Source organism: Cydia strobilella, chromosome Z, assembly GCF_947568885.1.
Source record: "Cydia strobilella chromosome Z, ilCydStro3.1, whole genome shotgun sequence".
Classification (NCBI taxonomy): Eukaryota; Metazoa; Arthropoda; class Insecta; order Lepidoptera; family Tortricidae; genus Cydia; species Cydia strobilella.
This window is the reverse complement of record NC_086068.1, coordinates 58434401-58453443: the sequence shown is the minus strand read 5'-3', so window position 1 is coordinate 58453443 and position 19043 is coordinate 58434401. Positions and strand designations below refer to the sequence as shown.

The 19043-nt window shown below is 37.5% G+C and overlaps 1 protein-coding gene and 1 non-coding gene across 2 annotated transcripts in view; one reads left to right on the top strand and one right to left on the bottom strand.

The window, feature by feature from the left end:
• The window catches only part of LOC134755229 (dual specificity mitogen-activated protein kinase kinase 7-like), a 53667-nt gene that overhangs the window by 16994 nt on the left and 17630 nt on the right, over window positions 1-19043 (bottom strand). The window contains exons 11-16 of the mRNA XM_063691752.1: window positions 18560-18661; window positions 17115-17196; window positions 15216-15316; window positions 10310-10392; window positions 8386-8476; window positions 6460-6566 (exon numbers count right to left, since the gene is read on the bottom strand). Coding sequence (XP_063547822.1) covers window positions 6460-6566; window positions 8386-8476; window positions 10310-10392; window positions 15216-15316; window positions 17115-17196; window positions 18560-18661 — 566 coding nt within the window. The remainder of the gene's footprint in view (window positions 1-6459; window positions 6567-8385; window positions 8477-10309; window positions 10393-15215; window positions 15317-17114; window positions 17197-18559; window positions 18662-19043) is intronic.
• On the top strand, window positions 8016-8088 carry Trnas-cga (transfer RNA serine (anticodon CGA)). Its single transcript has one exon. It is a non-coding gene; the product is annotated as a tRNA-Ser (tRNA).

Here is a 19043-nt window from a genome sequence, read left to right as displayed (position 1 = left end):
TTTAAATGAAAATACGAAAAAAAGAATTGTTGCTTGACATTAACCTTCCATACGTACTACGGAGGTCAAAAATCGTGGGTCTTCAGTTGTGTATATAGCAGAAAAACTCGATCTCGAAAAAAAAATGCAACAAGGTACCTAAAAGTTACCGCGATAGTTACTCATGAAATAAAACTATGAAAACGGATTATATCGCGTATATTGAATTTATAATACATCCCGACGTTTCGAACTCTTTACAGCGTTCGTGGTCAACGGGTGACTGACCCGGTTGGGTGGTCGGGAGTCAGTCACAAATTGACCACGAACGCTGTAAAGGGTTCGAAACGTCGGGATGTATTATAAATTCAATATACGCGATATAATCCGTTTTCAAAGTTTTATTTCAAGGTATCTAAAAATTCAGTTAGCATCCTTATCATACAGGCAAGAGGTTAATCAGCCATGTTTTTGTTCAATAGTGAGTGATTCGATATGTTAGATGTGTTCTGTTTCAGATCGCGTAGATAACAAAAAATAATAGGTACAGTCGCCATCAGATATATCGGAGCGGCCGAGGTGTTCACAATTGCGTGTTCAGATACGCACTCTAAAGCCTTGACAATAGAGGCGTGTCCAGATATTTGTGAGAGCCTTGACCAGGGCTCGGAACCGGTATTTTTTAAAAACCCCGAAATAGCCCAATATTTTGAATTTTTTTATGCTCATTACGTAGGACTGAATCATGTATTTAGGAAACAATTTTGCATTATTAAAACGTCCCATTAAAAATGAATTTATAAACAAAAGAACGAAAAAGAACGTAATAATACCGGTATTTTTGTATGGAGCAAATACCGGTTTCCGACCCCTGGCCTTGACCGCTCACATATATCCGATTGCGACTGTACAAGTATAATTATAGTGTGTATTGTGCACACATACAATCACTTCACACCACACTTATACACACACAATTCGGGCTTTCGAAGGTTGAACACAGTAATTAATATCACAAAGACGATTGATTCTAATTATTGTATATAATTAATAATTATCATAGTAAACTCCAATCACCTTTGTGACAATCAAGAACCATATACGCGGCAACACTTTTTTTGTAAACTGTACTAACACTGGACTTTGGTAGACCTAGCGTTTAACTGTGGACGATTGTTCAGTCGAGTTACAATACATCTTTACAAGCCAACAGTCCGCCGGACGATATCGGCCTGTCAGTTGTTCGGAACTCAAATTTTTGGTTCTAAAGGGGCCCACTGACTATCAGTCCGCCGGACGATATCGGCCTGTCAGCTAGAACAAAAATTTGACAGTTCCGAACAACTGATGGGCCGATATCGTCCGGCGGACTGATAGTCAGTGGGCCCTTTAACTGACTGGCCGATATCGTCCGGCGGACTGATAGTCAGTGGGCCCCTTAAGACACTGATAGTAAGGTTCTGTAAATATATTTACAGTACATATGGTGCTACTTTCTCGAACTAGTGCGTAAAAGAGCACTTTTCGTGCACGTGTCGAAAGTGTAAAGGGCCTACTGTAAAACGTTGTACGATACACGTGCGAATAGGTAATTCGCAACTCGTGTCGATTTAAAACACTCCCTGCGGTCGTGTTTTAATTTATCGCCACTCGTTTCAATTTCCTCTTTTCCGCACTTGTATCGTATATAACTATTTTGGAATGTTGGCCTGTATGTTTGTTAACTCGACAGTACTCACATTAAACTGACAAACCACGATAAAAATGTTACGTTTTCAACCAAAAGGTACCACGTTGTCGCTTGTTGATAAGGTTGATTTATAATTGAAGCTATATGGAAATAGCGCCTTACTGATTAGCGACAATAAGTACCCTTTTGGTTGAAAATGACACAAATACTTCAGTCATATGTAAGTATCGTCTCGTCCGCTCGCCGCTACAATGACAGTATCGGCCGCTATGCATTTGTTTTATAAAGTAATACGAGTAGTATTGGGTCGTTCGTCACAATTTCGCTCGGTAAACTCACATTTTTCAGCGACCGACATATAATACTTCATTCCTGTGGAACATTCCATGAAAAAGGTAAGTTTTTCATCTACATTTTTTTAACAAAATTGTTTATTTATGCAACGCCTACGTGTAGGACAAAGCATTGGCGTATTTTGCATGCGAATCGCTAACGAAATATTTGCTTTCCGAATAACTTTGTCGACTTGCGTATTATAGTAAAAGTAAATTAAACAGTTTATTAAGAAAACAAGCAGCTTTAAGATGATACCCATATTACACTGTAAAAAGGCCAGGAAAGAACTGGGCTCGTAGTCGAAAAAATGGGTCCGAATGGTCCCTTACGTAACGATGGAATGCTCCCTGTGTGCAAAACGACGTCATTTTTACGTCATCTGCACTAAAAGTTCAAACCCTGCAGATAACATTAGACACTAAGATCACAGAATCAGAGACTCTACAACCTTTTCTGTAAAGTCAATTCATTCTTTGGTTGTTTTAGAAAACTGCTTTAGCGTAAGAGCGTTTTCACATTGTATCCGATGTGATATCGGATGTCGGAAGGAAGTGAAATGCAAGATATATGTGTTTCTCTGTATTCATTTGTGCCATTCTCAATCAAAAGGGTACTTATTGTCGCTTGTCAATAAGGCGCTATTTCCATACAGCTTTAATTTGAAATCAACCTTATCGACCAGCGACAATGTGGTACCTTTTGGTTGAAAACGTCACATTTATGCATTTAATAAAACAAATTTACTAAAAAACGATAAATACGTTTACAGTACATATGGTGCTACTTTCTCGCACTAGTGCGTCAAATAGCACTTTTCGTGCATATGTCGAAAGTTTAAAGGGCCATATGTACTGTAAAACGTTGTACGATACACGTGCGAATAGGTAATTCGCAACTCGTGTCGATTTAAAAAACCTTCCCTGCGGTCGTGTTTTAATTTATCGCCACTTGTTTCGAATTTCCTCTTTTCCGCACTTGTATCGTAAATAACTATTTTGTCATAGGCGCCTTCCGACATCCAAACGCGCTTCCGATAAAAACAGCCACGCCGGAGCCCCCCGTCAGCTGTTATACCGATATTATTTGTTTGTGTGCGTATGTGTAGGCATAATGCTTTCTGTAGTGTGCGTGACCGCTAAAGCCGTCGCCCCCGCGGCCTGACTACGCGGATGTAGGATCGGACAATGTGAAAACGCTCTAATAGTCTGGATAACGAAAGTCTAACTACTGGATACAATTATGGAGCAAATGATTCGGCATAATGTATTTTGTTTTAAGTTTTTCCGTACTAGATCTTACTAAAGAACTTATTAACCGTTAAATGCATAGCGATGGATGAAGCCTACACAACAAAAACATCAAATTTTATACATTATTAGATAATACACTAACGCTCAAAAGTATTTACGCACCCTCAATTTTCACCATACAATTGTATACAAAAATTATTTTCAAAACTAAACTGCACAAAAAACTGTTACCCTACTTAGACTTAGCGGTATAATTATGAAAGTCGATTTTGTATACAATGAGGGCTAACGCGTATGAATTCGCCGCTAGGGGCGCTAGTGTAGATGGTGGTCTTTTCCATAGTTCGAAATGTCAAATATCACTTGTTACTTCAATGACTGACAACTGTTCTTTAGTCTTTTGGACCACCATCAACAGAGGCGCCAACTGGTGAGCAAAAAAACGATAACCCTCATTGTTGTATTGTATAGTTTTGCGTGATATTCCCTATTGTAGATGATAACCTAAAAGGAGAATAGTGTTATGCACCTGTCTCCATAAATCTATTTGTTTCAACTTTCGTCAACCACACTCTAATATGGCTCGCAGCTATCCTACTCTAGCCCATCAAGTTAGACAGCGATAGCACTAGTGTCGCCGGGTTGTTCAACATTCTACAGCTTTAATGTGAATGACAGCAGTGAGAAGCAGCAGTATTAGAACGTACCGGGAGGCTGGCTACCTCGGGTAGGAATACAGAGTTATAATATAATGCTAAGGTCAGAGGAAAAGCGGGTTTTTTTAGTACCTCGTTTAATAGGGGCATTTCAGAAAAAAGTCAGGTACGTGACGCAATTTGTGCCATTCTCAATCAAAAGGGTACTTATTGTCGGTTGTCAATAAGGCGCTATTTTTGTATAGCTTCAATTGAAAATCGACCTTATTGCCAAGCGACAATGTGGTACCTTTTAGTTGAAAATGTCACTTTTTTTTTTAAAAAAAGGGTTGAAAAATCGTTAAGTAGATTGTGGATTTGGTCGTTTTGATCCAAGTTAATGCTAGAATTTTTCTATAACTACGACCACAAGTTCGACGCTCGATTTTCACATTGTAACCGTCAGATTAAGAAAATGCGTAAAAATAATCATCAGATTTAGTAATAGCACAAATTATAGCATTAATTTGGACTAATATGACAAAATTCAAAATATGCTTAACGATTTGTTGAACCCCCCGCCAACCAACTGCTCAACATAGACGGCTAAAAGTGGTAAAGTTAGACTCCACGGGGTAGCAAAATATCACTCATATCTTAATCTGACGCGCTCGAGTAACTAAAAAAATCCCCTCACGTCACTGACACGCCAACGTCCCGGGCGCAATTGAGCTAATGTAAACCTTACTGTGTGAAAGTTAGTTTGACAGCGTCCGACATAACACCTATAGGTGTCCATGGCGCGGTGGGCACGACTTTCCCTGAGCCAGAAGGCAAAAAATCTCCTTATATGATCATGTTTTTCTAAGAGGCGTTGATATTCGTAGACGTGAAAAAAAAAATGTAGTTCTTGACTATTATCTTTAATAACATAGCTTCCGGTACACGAATTATGACACTTCGCTCGATACAATTAATTCCCAAAGTAACCTCTAACTCGGACTTTTAATCAAACTTTACTCGGTTATTTATTATGTGATACTATAAACAAAAAAAATAAGAAAAACAATCTTAACTTAAATAGTAATATCATAGGTTTCGAATTTCGATATTGTAAGGTAACGTTTTTAAAATAAATAAAAATCGACAAAATTCGATCAAACTTGACACTTGGCGCGCATGATCTTTCCCGTTTTTTCTTGCGAAATGTGACAGTGACAGCGGCAAAGCGATGGAGCTGTTCTTGGCGTTCTTAATTCCTTTAGGTTATCAAGGTAGCTGCTAGTTGGCGTCACGTCCCCGACAAAATAGACCTTTTTGTGAAATGTCCCAATTTCCTATATACTAATATAATTGTGCCGATTGTCACAATTTGTCCAGCTAATCTGACAAAATCGGTACTAATGGCAGATAGTTTTAAATTTGTTCTTAAAAAATAAAATCAGAGTAATAAAACGCATTATACGTCACGCTTTCCTTCGCAGTATCTTCTAGGCGCCCACAATTCCAAATTTACTCAAAACAAAAACAATTTTGATTTGTTTAAAGATTAAAAATAAAATGGAATGGCTTTTAAACTTTTGGGTGGCTAGAAGTTATAACTCTCTATTCTCTATATTTTATATGATAAAAAAGAAAACAAATTTATTCATAAATATTGAGTATAGGTATAATATGCAGTTTATAAGAATTGTATTGATCAGACTAAAATCCAAAGTAACTAATCGAAAATATCATTAAATTAATATAAATTTTTAACAAAAATAACATTGATAATACTTAGGACTTTTAGAACTGACCATATTTGCAGCATTGTAAGACTTAAAGTCAATTTAATTATAAGACTTAGACATATTTTTTTTATTATATTAAAATATCATTATTATCATTAAAATGAATCTATATAACAAGTGTTATCAAAGTAAAAAACTAGAAGCTCTTTCGAGGTATTCAAATTTTCAATTATCTGCAATATGCATAAAGACAGCAGTCACATTGTCAAAGAAACATTTTTTTTCTATTATCCTCTATTAAGCATTATAGTTTTTAACCACATCGTTTAGGCAAAGATTGATTGACTGTATTAGATGCAATCGTTGCGCTTAAAAAATCTGATATTTGCTCGATTTTAATCATATGAATTAATAGCTTATGTGTTTCATTGATAAGTAACTGCCCTGTCTTCACTTTCCATCAGGTGTGACTAGGGCCAATCGCCGATCAGTTTATAATAAAAAAAAAACTGTAATAGATGTAATATATTAAAGAAAAAGTGACGAAACACGAATCAAAATATTTAATAAAATAATTTGATTTGTTCACAAACTTGTTAACTATTTTTCAATCAAAAGTCGAGCACATTATACCTTTGGAAATCGCAACAATGATCTGCGCGCCACACGACTGAACGCGCTGGTGTAACTAAATACGATTTTGACTCCCAATGTATCGGCCCCCATTAAGGTTAATGTTAAGGCCGGTCTATACGAAGTAATATATATGTCAATGCATCTAACACAATCAATGAATCATTTTCAGCTAACGACGACACGTAGTCGTGACACGGTACCTTGGTCGTCGTGGCGGTGCCGCGGAGCGTGCGGAGCGGGAAGGTCCGTACGGAACCCGTTCCGGGGCTCGGCGCGTGTTAGGCTCTGGCTGCGGCCTTCAGATAACCTGGGAAAACACAAGGTTTCTTAACTTTCTGGACGCCAATGACGGATATATCGGCACCGCAGGTCCAACGCCAAAGACGGATTAATGCGTCACAGACCACAGAGCAACATAGACCTACGTGCATGTGCATAAAGTTCAATTTCAGTTTTGACACTTCGGTGACGTGGCGTCCGAGTGACAGCTTTTGTGTTTGACACGGCGTCGAAAAGGTTAATGGCTCCATACTTATAAACATACTGTTTTAGGAATTTTCATAACAAAACTTCCGTGAGGCACTGACATCATAGTATAAACAGGGCAAAGCATGTTATCTTCATACATAGAGTAACTTTTACTAGAGCGGTACTGTCATAGTAAATTTTGTAACCCCAGTAAATTCACTGCCATCTGTCGACACACTTTAAAACTAAAAATAAATATTTATAAAAATACGATAAAATGTATTTAAATATGGATATTTTTTTTTTATTTGCATTAATTATTTTTATGATTTTGACCCATATTCTTTCACTGATATGCGTTAAAATTGTTAAATAACAAACGAAACCGTCAACGCCATCTATACGACAGTAGGCCAAAGCTAGTAGCGCCCTCTGAACGAGAATCAAATTTTCTTGATTTTCGAGGCACGTTTTTTTCTTAGACCGTATTTTGTTTGAGTGTGCGTGCGGCGACCATAGATACAAGTCGCGCGCGGTGCGTTTGTATGAAGATAACATACTTTGCCCTGTTTATACTATGCTGACATATTAAATATATTAAACATATTATTATGTCGCGAAAAGCTACAGCCAGCAGTCTGCGTGGGGCCACCAACGCGAGCGCTCATTGAAAATGCTCCTCGTTATGGAGCGAGCAATCATCGACTTTATAAACGTGATACCAGGTTTAATATATTTAATACTTTTTTAGGATTCCATACCCAGAGTGAAAACGGGACCCTATTACTGAGACTCCGCTGTCCGTCTGTCACCAGGCAACCCCCCGACAAAATAGCCGAACCGTGACAGCTAGACAGTTGAAATTTTCACAAATGATGTATTTCTGTTGCCGCTATAACAACAAATACTAAAAAAACTTAAGTCCCATACAACAAACGTGATTTTTTTGCCGTTTTTTTGCGTAATGGTACGGAAATCTTCGTGCGCGAGTCCGACTCGCACTTGGCCGGTTTTTATTCAAGCAAATCTTAAAAGGTACAGTATGTATGTTACTCTATGATTTACTAAAGAGGCTAGTGCTGCAGTTCGGTGGCAGAACATTGCATTAATACCCCCTATTACGTGGAACATGCAATTTAGAACATACTAAGCAAGCGTTTAAAGTTTAATAAGCAAATTCTTCATAAACTGTAATAGATGTCATATATTAAAGAAAAAGTGACGAAGCCCTCCAGTGGTGAAGGCCGGATTCGAACCGGCGTCTTTAGATTGTGACGGGTACCGCCGTGGCGAGGTGGCCTAGGGGTTCATGGCGTTAGCCGCGATAGCTAAAGACGCCGGTTCGAATCCGGCCTTCACCACTGAAGGGCTTCGTCACTTTTCTTTAATATATGACATCTATTACAGTTTATAATTTATATGGGGCATTTTCTATGAAAAGGGACCTTATTGTCGATGACGCTTACGCCGCACAGCGTCGCGCGGCACTGTATTTATATCGGAGCGTCGTTAATAATGGCGTAAACGCCATCGACAATAAGGTCCCTTTTTATAGAAAATACCACATATATAATAGTGCCAATTCCAAACTTGTTCAAGCAAATTTTTCATTAACTCTATTGTTTACAATGAAAGTTGTATCGATCATTCTGTCTCACCTCGCGTACCTATTGTTGAGCAGGAGAGGCGACGGTGGGTGAGGGTGCAACCGGTCGTGGAGCGACGGCGGCTCCAAGTCCACACCGTTTGCTGAAACAGGCATTTGGTTCAGGCAATTTCTTCTAGAATGGTAAGAAGTCAATACGAATACAAGCTATATAAGCCCTATGCAAGACTGAAGTTAACATCCAAAAATTGTTTCATGATGTGCATTGACATTTATAATAAACTAGCTTTTGCCCGCGACTTCGTCTGCGTGGAATTAGTAATTTGGGTGCCTTAATTCTTAAACAAATCTGCTTTTTAATCCACACTTACATTTCCACCCCATTTTTTACACCCTTAAGGGATGATTTCGGAGATAAAAGTTATTCTATATCATTTCCCACAGCTCAAACTATCCCCATACCAAGTTTCATCTAAATCGGTTCAGCGGTTATTGATTCCCCATACAAATTTCCACCCCCCTTTTCACCCCCTTGCGGGGTGAGTTCTGGGATAAAAAGTATCCTATGTCCTTCCCCGGGACTTAAACTATCTGTATACCAAATTTCAACTAAATCGGTTTAGCGGTTTAAGCGTGAAGAGGTAACACACAGACAGAGAGACAGACTTTAGCATTTATAATATTAGTATGGATTGCCCAATAATTTTAAGATATTAGACATAAAACAATTTAAAAGTTTAGTTCAGTATGACAGGGTCGAGTGGAGAAAACGAGGGGAGGCCTTTGCCCAGCAATGGGACACCAAAGTAGGCTAATAAAAAAAAAGCAGTTCAGGATCGGCTTATAAACAAATGTTTTTATAGTTTAAGAGAATACATGGACATTGAACCGACATAATTAGCCTCATGCATGAAGTTTATATTTGAACGAAATATGTTTTATTTGGATGTTTGTTACCGTTATATCATGTTACAAATGCATTTCCGTTTTTAAATTACCATTTTATTACTTAAAATTATGAATAAAAAGTACAAAAATTTGCCCGCGAAAAGCTAGTGAGCGAAACGCTCGAAACGCCACGTGACGTCACGCGTTCGACAGATTAGTGTCATTAGTAGCAAACGTCAGTTGGGCCGCCCAACGTGTGACGTCATCACGCTCTGTCGAATTCGCGCCAAAAATTATGAGCGTTTCAACCGCTCAAAAATTTTCAACATTTTAAATATTTTTTAATAAAATAATGTTAAGGTTTACAAAAGTATTTTTATCATTTCCGGTGTTCCAACGATATAAATTATGAATCCAAAAATAAAAATAAATTCATGCATGGAGCTAATTATTATATATTTTTTTTTATTTAACGGTATTCTTAATATTAATTTATTTTGACATTTTATAATTAGTTTTTATTAATAGAGTAATAAGTATATACAAGCGTGTACATCTGTAAAGGTAGTGTTCAGTGAAACTATGTTGTAATATGCAATATTGTACCTGCTATTGTAACCTGAATTACCACACGCAATAAATAAATACAAATTACACACGCCAACATAATTATTACATAGTTACAAACTCATCTACTGTCCGCGCGTCAATTCCGTGCATTCGGAGGTCGAGGAAGTGGGGGGGTGTGCGCCGCGCCCGTTCAAAATTACACCACTGTCATGACGCCCAACATTCCTAACATTCCTCAGCCGTGCACGGAATTCGCGCGTGGACAGTACGCTAGCGATTCACGGGGGCATTCCAGAAAAGTTTCGGGTATTTGGCTATTTATTTTTAAAGTTCCCAAAGGGTAAAACGGGACCCTATTACGAAGACTCCGCTGTCCGTCTGTCACCAGGCTGTATCTCATGAACCGTGATAGCTAGACAGTTGAAATTTTCACAAATTATGTTGTTCTGTTGCCGCTATAACAATAAATACAAAGAGTGTCAGGCCATTGACCCTAAGGGAATAATAGTTGTAATTACCTTCGTGTCCGAGCATGGGGTGCGGGCGGCCCGTGCGCGGCGGGGGCTCCGGCGACCGCCCCGTGCTGTGCTCCCGGCTTAGACTGAAACAAATGGGGGGTTTTTAGATCCCACGAACTTCTACACGGTGGGGGGGTTAGAGTGGGGCATAAAGTGATAACGTTTTAACTAGTTATAAGTTTTTCTCAAACTTTCAATGAAATGTTGACATGACCAAAGAGGATATAATAAGATAGAGAAATTTACTGTCATAGTAATTTTTGTAACCACAGTAAATTCACTGCCATCTATCGACACACTTTAAAACTAAAAATGTAGATTTAAAAAGTACGATAAATTGTATTTGAATATGGATAAATGATTTTTTTAATTTGCATTAATTATTTTTATGTTTTTGACCCATGTTCTTTCACTGATATGCGTGAAAACTGTTAAATAACAAACGAAACCGTCTGCGCCCTCTATACGAGAGTAGGCCAAAGATAGTGGCGCCACCTGATCGAGAATCAAATTTTCGTGATTTTCGAGGCACGTTTTTTCCTTAGACTGTGTCCATCTATTACGGAGTTATATCTATGTTTGACATGACTTAAATTCGAATTAGGTCCGGAAATACTACGTATCCGGTGCGATGAGTGAAGATGATATGTAAAGGAATTTCATACAGCCTTACACACTACACACCTAAGCCTGTAAAGCAACCTTCATTTGTTTTGAACTGCAGCCGCGGCCCGGCGGGTTGGTCAACGACACCTCCTCGTAACTCATGAGGCCCTGGTGCAACCCATCGTTTCCCGGCCTCTATAGTAACCTCCTAAGACCCCGCGTACAAAATTTTGTACATATTCCACAATCTATTTTGAACTTTTGTTGAGTAACTAAGGGTTCCAAATTCAAAAACAAGAAATGCTTCTGGGTCTCAGGAGGTTTGTTCTATTACTGTATGTACGCCTAATGGCAAGACCATGGTGATTCCATATTATTATGTTCCATCATTGTACATCCGTGTGCAATATAATAGCAGTCAATAGGAAAAAGAAAGTTAGGGAAAAACTATAACTTTAGATCAATTATATTGGATCTTTTTTTATAATTCTTCTGCATTACTTGAGATTGTTTCAAAATTAGCTGTAACCTTTACTTAAGGCGGTTCCCTGAGCCAGAAGGCGAAAAATCTCCTTATATGATCATGTTTTTCTGAGAGGCGTTGATATTCGTAGACGTGAAAAAAATATATGTAGTTCTTGACTATATTATCTTTAATAACATAGCTTCCGATACACGAATTATGACACTTCGCTCGATACAATTAATTCCCAAAGTAACCTCTAACTCGGACTTTTAATCAAACTTTACTCGGTTATTTATTATGTGACACTAAACAAAAAAAGAAGAAAAAACAATCTTAACTTAATAGTAATTTCATAGCTTTCGAATTTCGATATTGTAAGGTAACGTTTTTAAAATAAATAAAAATCGTCAAAATTCGATCAAAATTGAAATGTAACAGTGACAGCGGCAAACCGACGGAACGGCCTTAAATAATATTGGAAGTATTAAAAAAATATCATGAAAATCGGCTTTTATCGGGTTATAGGGTAGATATTTGCTAAGAAGGTCCAATGGATTTATCAGTTTGATTAAGCGACACATTTATGTGTCTCAAATAAACACCTTGCTTATACAGTAAGAAAATCGCACAGCTTTTTGGAAACAAAAAAACTCACTAAACTTATACAAGGATGCACAGAATTACAAATAGACGACATACATTCGCGTAGGCACTTCTTACGAAAGCGACTGCCATCTGACCTTCTAAACCAGAGAGAAAACTAGGCCTTATTGGAATAATTTCGGTTTACTCACGAAAGCGACTGGTAACTTTTGCCACAGCTCATAGCGAGTATTATAAATAAAACAAGGCGAGAGTTGTTAACGAACACGTTCTTTTATTGCAACGGTAAGACGGAAGAGGAAGTAACATACAGTATGTAATGCCAACATACACACAGTTTATTTGATGTTACTAGAGTAAAATATATTCATCTTAAAAAGTATATACATATAGTGTTCGCTTGGCAACTAATATTACAGAATAGATATCGCTTTGCGGAAACTCAGATAAAGCTTTGCTTTATATCTATCAACTGTCAAAAAAAAATTGTTACACACTTTTATTGCTAGCTATACATCTTCGCATTTGTATGTATATCTACTTCTCGATAGCTTTCGAATGAGCCTTAACTCTGTTTTTTTTATCGAGGAATTCCTTTGATTACCTTCCGAGCCAGATATAAATGCATTGTCATCGGAATTACGTAAGTACTCCAAATTTCAACTGCATCACTTTTTTTTAACATACACAAACAAATTTTACATCGTTGAAATTTCTGCAAACCGCAAAACAGTTTGTGGCGAATAAATACACTCATTTCTTAACGTATTGTGTGCGTTTACATAAATTACATAACTATAAGTTCAGATACTAGAAAGTGGTTCAAATTTAAGTTGCAAGATTTGAAGAACACATATCCAAACATACGCAGTATACTGTGTAAACATTTTAGAAGTTTTATACACTTTGCGAAACCATAGACAAACTATTTTTCTCAAAAATTAAACCAACATATTTCAATGTCGTGCATGTAAAACATAACGTTCGATTGCGTAATGAATTAAATAGTAAATATATTTCAAAGTCGCTCAGCAAAATCAGAATGGTCAAATTAATAAGAAAGTGCAAACTTTGGTAATCATTTCCTGTATTCAAATGCGAAAATAGCTTAAGGCTAATAAATCTTGCTCGTCCTTCCGCGGGCCTCACACTATTTCCATGCCAAATTTAATCTAAATCGTTTCAGCGGTTAAAAGTAACAACAGACAGACAGAGTGGAAAACGGTAACGGAAACGGAACACTCTTACGGTAGATGTCGCTAGGGTCCCCTAGACCCATATAGTGGGAAGATTTGCTGACTATGGATGAGGTCTTGGTGGCTTAGTTGGCAGAGCGCTGGAGTATCGATCCAGAGGCCGTGAGTTCAAGTCTCACCCAAGGCAGTAATTTTTCCACTTTTAAATTTATTCTAAGCTTAATAGCATCGATCGCAGACGTTTATGCTTGTTAATAATTAGCATAAGCTTCTTAAAAATTGTATTTGTATCTCTGTTAGATGAGAATGAAATCAAAAATTCTCAAAATACTTTTTGAAACACATCAACCGCTGGTTGGAGCTTAAGAACACGCTTCGCTTAAGTAATTCGCATTAGTTATAGATATATATGAAATATAAGTTGGCATAGCGTGTCGACGCCGCTCGCATTGCAATGGTAAAATGTTAAACTGTCACTATAATCTTAGAAAATGTGTACCATCCTGGAGAAATTCGCATGTTGCTCTAAATCTAAGTTTTCTATAAAAATATGGTGTAAGGCAACATTAAAGCTTATTAAATTCTACATAAAAAAGTCCTAGATATGTTTGCGGTATAAATACATCTTGTTGTAGAAAATACTGAATCAAGATTTAGCGCTTATACCCTTTGAGTAGATATTCTCTTAATAGGAAACTTGTCTATACATTTATCGACCCTATCGATCGATCGAAATGTTTAACTGTCACCATCAATTTATTTATTCATTTGGGGCATTTTCCATGAAAAGGGACATTATAGTCGATGGCGCTTACGCCGCACAGCGTCGCGCGGCATTCTATTTATGTCGGAGCATCGTTTATAATGGCGTAAGCGCCATCGACAATAAGGCCCCTTTTTATAGAAAATACCACATTTTATCTTTATTGCATAAAAGAGAAAACTTAATGTACAATAGGCGAAAGTTCGCCAAAGGAAAAGTGAAAGTTGCCATCAGACATTCTAACTAAACAACCTTAGGGCAAAGCGGAAAATATTGTAAGCGATGCATTTGAAAACCAAAAGAAAGCATTATTTAAAGAAGCTTATAAAATGTGCCATTTTCAACCAATGGGGTACTTTATTGTCGCTTGTCAGTAAGGCGCTATTGCCATATAGCTTCAATTAGAAATCAACCTTATCGACAAGCGACAATGTGGTACCTTTTGGTTGAAAACGTCACAAATAATGATCTTCCGCCCTATGATTATTTTCCTATTCTGATGATAGTTGATCCTCCAAGTAAATTATTAAAGCTAAATCGAGGTCATCCATTTTCTCGTCCACGTTTCGTTTGACGTTGGTGGCTGACTGTGTGTTATGACGCCATGGAACTTTTTACATGTCGTCACCGTAAAGACGGACGTCTTTTTGCGTCCTCGCTTTCCTATACTCTGTATCTTTAGGTATTTAAATAAAAGTAAAGAAACAATTTGTACATTTTCGGGTAGTTATAACATTCATTGGTTAACCAACCAAATACAAAACCGTTTGGATCTGTCACTGAACGACCTGACTTTAACCTACATTATTTGATCATGTAATGTGAAGCGCTGGTCGCCTAGCGGTAAGAGCGTGCGACTTGCAATCCGGAGGTCGCGGGTTCAAACCCCGGCTCGTACCAATGAATTTTCGTAACTTATGTACGAAATATCATTTGATATTTACCAGTCGCTTTTCGGTGAAGGATAACATCGTGAGGAAACCGGATTAATCCCAACAAGGCCCAGTTTCCCCTCTGGGTTGGAAGGTCAGATGGCAGTCGCTTTCGTAAAAACTAGTGCCTACGCCAATTCTTGGGATTAGTTGCCAAGCGGACCCCAGGCTCCCATTAGCCCTGGCAAAAATGTCGGGACAACGCGAGGAAGATGATGATTTCATCATGTAACGTTTTCAACTACCCTCAACTGGCTTAAGGAGCCATTTGAGGGTAGATTTTGTTCACTTTTATAGAAATAGCTAAACGTATAGAGTATGAAATCAAAGCTTTACGTACCTCCGGTGGCGGGGCGTGGCGTGCAAGTCGACCCGCGACCGCCGCTGCTGGCTCTGGTGGTAGAACCTTTGAAGGACTATAGGACTTGTGTTTCCCGAGCTCTGTAATAACCAATTTAGTTTTAATTAGAATAAAATATAATAAATTTCAATTTTTATCTACACACATGTTAGAGTAGATTACGTCATAGGGAGATATATGTGCACATTATTTAGAGAAGTACCTACTACTGTTTTTTACTGGTTTTTTTTTGTATACTTACTGCGACAATAAATGTTTTTTTTTTTTAAACTACCTATAATTTGAACTATCGTTCAAAAACAAAACAAGTCATTCATTTTAAATGATAAATTGTAGAGGATGGATCCGTTTCAGTAAACTACGGCCATATGTGTGTACATAAAACAGTAAGAGTCATTTTGAAAGTGCCTTATTGTGTATAACCAAATAGGATATAATATTATAGAGCGGTACTGTCATAGTAAATTTTGTAACCACAGTAAATTCACTGCCATCTATCGACACACTTTAAAACTAAAAATGAAGATTTATAAAAATACGATAAAATGTATTTAAATATGGATAAATGATTTTTTTATTTGCATTAATAATTTTTATTATATTGACCCATGTTCTTTCACTGATATGCGTAAAAATTGTTATATAACGAACGAAACCGTCAACGCCATCTATACGAGAGTAGGCCAAAGGTAGTAGCGACATCTAATCGAGAATCAAATTTTTGTGATTTTCGAGGCACGTTTTTTCCTTAGACTGCATCCATCTATTACGGAGTTATATCTATCTTTGGTATAACCATAGAATAACTTATACTAGAGCGGTACTGTCATAGTAAATTTTGTAACCCCAGTAAATTCACTGCCATCTATCGACACACTTTAAAACTAAAAATGAAGATTTATAAAAATACGATAAAATGTATTTAAATATGGATAAATGATTTTTTTTATTTGCATTAATTATTTTTATTATTTTGACCCATGTTTTACTGATATGCGTTAAAATTGTTAAATAGCAAACGAAACCGTCAACGCCATCTATACGATAGTAGGCCAAAGGTAGTAGCGACATCTAATCGAGAATCAAATTTTTGTGATTTTCGAGGCACGTTTTTTTTCTTAGACTGTATCCATCTATTACGGAGTTATATCTATCTTTGGTATAACCATAGAATAACTTATACTAGAGCGGTACTGTCATAGTAAATTTTGTAACCCCAGTAAATTCACTGCCATCTATCGACACACTTTAAAACTAAAAATGAAGATTTATAAAAATACGATAAAATGTATTTAAATATGGATAAATGATTTTTTTTATTTGCATTAATTATTTTTATTATTTTGACCCATGTTTTACTGATATGCGTTAAAATTGTTAAATAGCAAACGAAACCGTCAACGCCCTCTATACGAGAGTAGGCCAAAGGTAGTAGCGACATCTAATCGAGAATCAAATTTGTGATTTTCGAGGCACGTTTTTTTACTTAGACTGTATCCATCTATTACGGAGTTATATCTATCTTTGGTATAACCATAGAATAACTTATACTAGAGCGGTACTGTCATAGTAAATTTTGTAACCCCAGTAAATTCACTGCCATCTATTGACACACTTTAAAACTAAAAATGAAGATTTATAAAAATACGATAAAATGTATTTAAATATGGATAAATGATTTTTTTATTTGCATTAATTATTTTTATGATTTTGATCCATGTTCTTTCACTGATATGCGATTAAATTGTTAAATAACAAACGAAACCGTCAACGCTATCTATACGACAGTAGGCCAAAGTTCTTGATTTTCGAGGCACGTTTTTTCCTTAGACTGTATCCATCTATTACGGAGTTATATCTATCTTTGGTATAACGTACCGCGGGCGAGGGCCTCCACCGGTTGTCCGCGGAGACCCGCCGGGCCGGCGGCGGGGGCGGCGACACGCATGCCTCTAGCGTCCTGCGAAACAATTTTTATTTCAAATTCATATCAAACGGGGAGTGTTCTACTTAAGGTAAAGTAGGCTCCGAGAACGGAGTTTTTCAAATATTGTACAGCAACTATACGCATACACGCAATATTTCACCGACAAAATAGCAATTTTACTTATAATCCATACATTGAAGATGGGCTCTCAGTGACCTTGACGTCACGTTCACTTACCGTTTTGTTAGGAGCGTTTCGCTAGTGAAATACGACTGTCGGACTTTGACCATTATTTCTGACTTTTGTATTGCTTTAACGCAACGGGTCCCATATAGACATTTGATTCCAAAAACAAACCTGATCGAATAAAAATACCGTAATAAAGAAAACCGGCCAAGTGCGAGTCGGACTCGCGCACCGATGGTTCCGTACATTACACAATATAAACAATGTATTTTTTATGTGAAACGTGAGTGAGTGAGTGAGTGAAAGGTAAATTGCGGTTTACGATATATTAAAAAAAAAGCACCCTAAACCGGCGAGCGTGTATGAGGAATGTTATGAAAGTGAAGGAAGCGAAAGAGGTATGTCAGGATCGTAGCAAGTGGAAATCCGTGGTCTCTGCCTACCCCTCCGGGAAATAGGCGTGATTATATGTATGTATGTATGTATGTAAAAAAAAACTACTTACTAAATCTCTTTCAAACCAATTTTCGATGGAAGTTTGCATTATCATTCTTTTATTTTAGAAATTACAGGGGGGGGGACACATTACCACTTTGGAAGTGTCTCTCGCGCAAACTATTCAGTATAGAAAAATAATTATATTAGAAACCTCAATATCATGTTTGAAGACCTATCCATAGATACCCCACACGTATGGGTTTAATAAAAAAAAATTGAGTCAGTTTTAAGTATGGGTAACCCCCAAAATTTATTGTTTATTTTCTATTTTTGTGTGAAAATCTTAACGCGGTTTACAGAATACATCTACTTACCAAGTTTCAACAGTATAGTTCTTATAGTTTCGGAAAAAAGTGGCTGTGACATACGGACGGACGGACGGACAAACAGACAGACATGACTAATCTATAAGGGTTCCGTTTTTTGCAATTTGGCTACGTAACCCTAAAAATCGGCCAAGTGCGAGTCCGACTCGCGCACCGAGGGTTCCGTACTTTTTAGTATTTGTTGTTATAGCGGCAACGGAAATACATCTGTGAAAATTTTAACTGTCTAGCTATCACGGTTCATAAGATACAGGCTGGTGACAGAGAGACAGACGGACAAACGGACAGCGGAGTCTTAGTAATAGGGTCCCGTTTTTACCCTTTGGGTACGGAACCTTAAAAATTTGTCATCAAGTCTATTAGTTAGTTGACTGAGGCATAGTTACCTGCGCCGAGGATATGGAGAGTGGTTTGCGAAGTCTGTCTCGAGGCTCGCGGGCTGAGAGGAGCTGCCTCCTGCGTGCGGACCCGCCGACGCCCACCACGCCCTGCACGTTACATTATTTTTCATCACACTCGCTCAGTAAATGTGGAATTGCACGCAGGCTTAAGGGGAACTATAGAAAAAGCGTTTTCCCTAGGGAGTTATGAAGTTTCTAGTATTATATAACAGTTTTTTGTCTTTATACTTCATTTTTGTATCACAAGTCTGATGAAAAACATTGTGTGTAACTCGGGGCGTGATAATATTGCAAACTCGAGTCTAAAAATCGCTCTGGCAAGCCGTCGCGATTTAACTATACTCTCGTTTGCAATATTTAACTTACGCCCCATATTGCATTATGTACTATTACAGTACATATATTATGGTGCTACTTTAACGCACTAGTGCGATAATTAGCACATTACGTCACTATGTCGAACATTTAA